General features: G+C 34.7%; 1 protein-coding gene across 1 annotated transcript; it reads right to left on the bottom strand.

The window, feature by feature from the left end:
* Window positions 1-426: 426 nt before the first annotated feature.
* Window positions 427-2707, bottom strand: LOC111902841 (exopolygalacturonase). The gene is made up of 4 exons (XM_023898656.3): window positions 2290-2707; window positions 1676-1981; window positions 851-1360; window positions 427-763 (listed from the first exon to the last, which is right to left on the bottom strand). Exons 1-4 carry the CDS (start codon window positions 2422-2424, stop codon window positions 542-544), a joined length of 1173 nt encoding a protein of 390 aa, XP_023754424.1. The 5' UTR covers window positions 2425-2707; the 3' UTR covers window positions 427-541.
* Between the last annotated feature and the right edge of the window lie 1380 nt (window positions 2708-4087).

The following is a 4087-nucleotide window of genomic DNA, read 5'->3' on the forward strand; positions in this document are numbered from 1 at the left end:
TTCCAGACAACATATCGTCTGTATTGCTTAAACCTGTCGAAACGAAATGTCGTCGGTAAGGGTGAGCTTTATACAGACGACAGGTCATTAGAATTGGTTTATAATAAAACTTTTCTTTTTAGTCGAAAATCGGTCTCGAAGACCCTTTGACGAGGACATGTCGTCTGAATTGGTTGCTCTGTACCGACGATATTTATCCCGACGACATTTTCCATTTTTACCAACAGGGCTATCCCGACGACTTTGTACAAACGGCAAGTTGTCAGTATAGCTATAGGCTTGTCGGTGTCGAAAATGTTGTCGGTAAAGGCCTCATTCCTTGTGGTGTAGGTCCAACAAATATAACAAATATCATTAAGTAATCTACTTATAGACTCCATAAATTTTGCTTATATGTACCATCGGTAAATAAAAGTCTCCAAAACAAATATCGTGCATCACAATTTCAAGCACTTAATATATTTTCATATATATAAATTCCTTTCTGGGGAACTCGTAAATGATTCGATCCACTTTTTTCCTATGAAAATTCCGCAAGCACTTAAGGACAAGCCGGAGGGACAACTTGACCCACAACTTTAGGTTTGATGTTTTTACACTCAGAGGTGGCAGGTCCTCCAGGTCCTTGTAAATTGATATCAGCAACCTCAAAATTCTGGCATGTCCCGGGGCTGCAAATAAGCTTCACTGCTACCTTAGTTGTTGATGATCCCTTGATCTTCCTAAAGCTCACATTTGACAACTTCGTCTTTGAAGGTCCTTTCTAGTGGTCATAAACAAAGACTATACTCAATCCTTTACGTGAATAGAACTAATGTAAGGTGTGTGGCTATCATTATATGCACATTACCTGGCATTTCCCAGAAGGGCAGTATTCTTGATCAACCAATATCGGGGTTCCCACTTTCTGCATGATGATATCTTCAAAATGCATGTCAGTGGCGCTACCTGGTGTGCCAGCTGGCCAGGATTTGATCCTGAGTCCATTGTCAGTGCCGGTGATGGTGCAGTTTTTGATCCAGATTCCTTGTACAGGTGCTTCATTTGGGTATCTACCGAGGCTTCCAATACTAATGCCATGTCCTGGTCCGCATGTCACTGTGTCGATATGGACGTTCTTGCTTCCATCTCCAAACGAAATGCAATCATCACCTGTTTTTATGTTTGTGTTTGTGATGTTGAGCCCATTTAATCTCCCGATGTGAATTCCATCCGTGTTGAGACTTGTTCCAGGTGCATTAATGGTAACGTGGTCAAGTTTGCTATTGTCACAACCCAATATATTCATGTGGAAGAATTTGCTATTGGTGGATGTTAAGTCTTTCACCACTGCGTTCTTGCAGTTAGTCAATCTGATATTCTGAGAATTAAAGGAACACAGAAATATGGTATATCATTGGAACAAATGAACGGATGTCACATTAATTATAAATTCCTATTGAATTCTGAAACGTAATCATTCGCTTTTATATTTGGATTTTTTTTCAAACTTCATATTATTATCTTTACATATTTATGAACATGCAATTCTTTTTATTAGCTTTAAAATGTGGAGTTGTTATATTTACCTATAAAGCTAAAAACTTGAAATATTTTTAACGATCTTTAACAATAAAACGTGACTATTTAATATTAACCGTGGAATATTGAGAAGTTTCAAAGAAAGACAACTTACAGCTGGTAATTTGCATACTCCGGTAGAGGCGCAGTTGTTACTCTTCCAAGTTGCCTGGCCTTGACCATCGTAATTACCACCAGTCATAGTCAACTTATCGACACCCTCTATCTCGATCCAACCATCAGTTTTGAACTTTGCAACCTCCGGTGGGGCTTTGATGGTTGCTCCGGTGGCCTTGATCTCAATCGGGCCCTTGCATGGACCTTTCAGTTGAATAGGAGATGCGAAATAAGTCCCCGGTGGAATCAGAAGCGAGCTTGGTGGTGGTCCTCCGCAGGCAACTTTCCAAGCATTCATTATAGCCTAAATTAGTCTCGATCGATCACAAAAATAACCGACCAATATTAACGTCAAATCAACGTATACAATGAGTAAGAAATTTTATAAAATGAAAACATAACACGTTGTTCTCAAGCTATTTTAACAAGGAAAATGGAAGGGTGGGATTTAAGCTTTTTTTTTTTTTTTTTTGTGTTCCCCTCCGCATCCATTTCATCCCTTTAAAAAAAAGTTAGAACAAATTTTCCTTTTAAATTACTTTTCTTGCTTTCCATTCTACTCACTAAATAAACTCGAGAACAAGATGTAAAAATAATTGATTTAGATTTTACCGGGCCATCATCGGTTTTACCATCACCCTTGGCGCCCTTTGTTTTTACATCGACGACTGCAGCATGGTTATTTTCGATCAATACCATGAGAAAAAAACAAAATACTGCTCTTGGAATGAAGTTTTCTTTAGCCATTTCTGTTGAAGTTCTTATTACGAGGTTGTGTGCTTTATTTTTTTGGGTTTTTAATTAGAGCGAATTTAGATATGGTAAGGCAGGCCATTTATAGGAGATATAGGAAATACCTAAATAGAGGTAGTAAGTTTATTTAGGGAATTATTCTTTCACATTTCACCAAATCGTTTTTGCATACAAACGTTTCTCATTGTATGTAATTTCTATCTCCAAGGTTAAAATAGATAATGCCTTGAATCCTTTGTAATTCCAAGCTACTTGCTAGCCCTTGTTTGTTTTAGGCTTTGCCGTATGGGTCGTCAGAGTAAGAGGAGGAGGCACTCTCATCTTACACGTAATCACCTTCCCAAAGCATGGTGATTATCGAGTGGTGTAGGTTGGGTTACCAGGCATTTCAAAGGAGAGAGAAATGCTAATGGTAATATGACCATTTGACAGAATAAAAAAAACTTTTATTTTTTAAAACAAATTAATTTTTACCTACAAATATATACATATTTCACCCATATTTTCACGAGAAATTAAATATCTTCCTACCTTTTATTCATACAAATCATCCTATCCATTTAAATAATGACATGTGTTATATTACTATCATAAAATATCTTTAAATTTTCATTAATTGAATATTAAATGTTACACATGTCACCATTTAATTAGGTAGGATGATATGTAGGAACAAAAGGTTAATTTCTCTATTTTCACACTACAAATATCATATATTGTTTTTCAAAGATTATGTATATTCTACACTACCAATGATGAACAATTTGTCATCCCCATCTTTATCCGATGATACGTTTTGTGACATTTCATATTTTTCAGAACTAAATTTTTTTTACACTTTAAAAATTGTAATATTTTTGTGGAAAATTTCAGCACAATAAAATATTTTACATAAGCTATCTTGTTTTAATAAAATATCTTAACTAAAGATGTTATTTCAAAATACAAAAACCCTACACATATCATATATAATCAATACACAACATATGTTATAAAGATGTTATTTCTAGACATTTTTTTGAAAGGACCCAGAGTATGTATGATTCCTAACAAATCCTTAGCTCTTTCACTTGAAACAGTAAAAGGAACTTTAGTCATCTTTCAACATAAATAAGACTCACATATATCAAATAAGCAAAGATTATTTTCCTTCAAAATACCACTCTTTTGAAGTTGGGATATGTGTTCTTTGTTTATATGTCCAAGACGACGATGTCATAGATAAGAGTCACTCAAATCATGTTTGATTATCTTTGTTTAGCATGGTATATAGAACTATTTTTTAATGAGCTATCTAGGTTTACTTCATATATCCCATTAAGAGGTCTAGCATTAAAATAAAATATATCACTCTTATAAGGAAAAATAAAATCGTCATTAAAATGATAAGTAAAACCAGATTGTTTCAAATGTACAACTGAAACTATATTCCTAGTAAAGCTAGGTATATAAACAACATTATTCAATGTCAAATATAAGTCACTAAGTAAAAGTAATTGATAATCTCCTGAAGTTTGAGCTTGAAGTTTTTCTCCATTTCCCACCTGGAGTATAATTTTTCCTGTCTTCAGTTGTCTACTCTTCTGAACCCATGTAACGAATTACAAATATGAGTTCCACATCTAGTATTGAATTCCTAAGTACTTGAGGAAAAATT

Source organism: Lactuca sativa, chromosome 7 (assembly GCF_002870075.4).
Source record: "Lactuca sativa cultivar Salinas chromosome 7, Lsat_Salinas_v11, whole genome shotgun sequence".
Taxonomy (NCBI): Eukaryota; Viridiplantae; Streptophyta; class Magnoliopsida; order Asterales; family Asteraceae; genus Lactuca; species Lactuca sativa.

Excerpts from the sequence above, each read along its gene's own strand:
- LOC111902841 (XM_023898656.3), bottom strand. The coding sequence starts at position 2,424 with ATGGCTAAAGAAAACTTCATTCCAAGAGCAGTATTTTGTTTTTTTCTC. Across the intron at positions 1,361-1,675 it reads GAGTATGCAAATTACCAGCT|AATATCAGATTGACTAACTG; the intron begins GTAAGTTGTCTT and ends TTTAATTCTCAG. Across the intron at positions 764-850 it reads GCCCTTCTGGGAAATGCCAG|AAAGGACCTTCAAAGACGAA; the intron begins GTAATGTGCATA and ends TATGACCACTAG.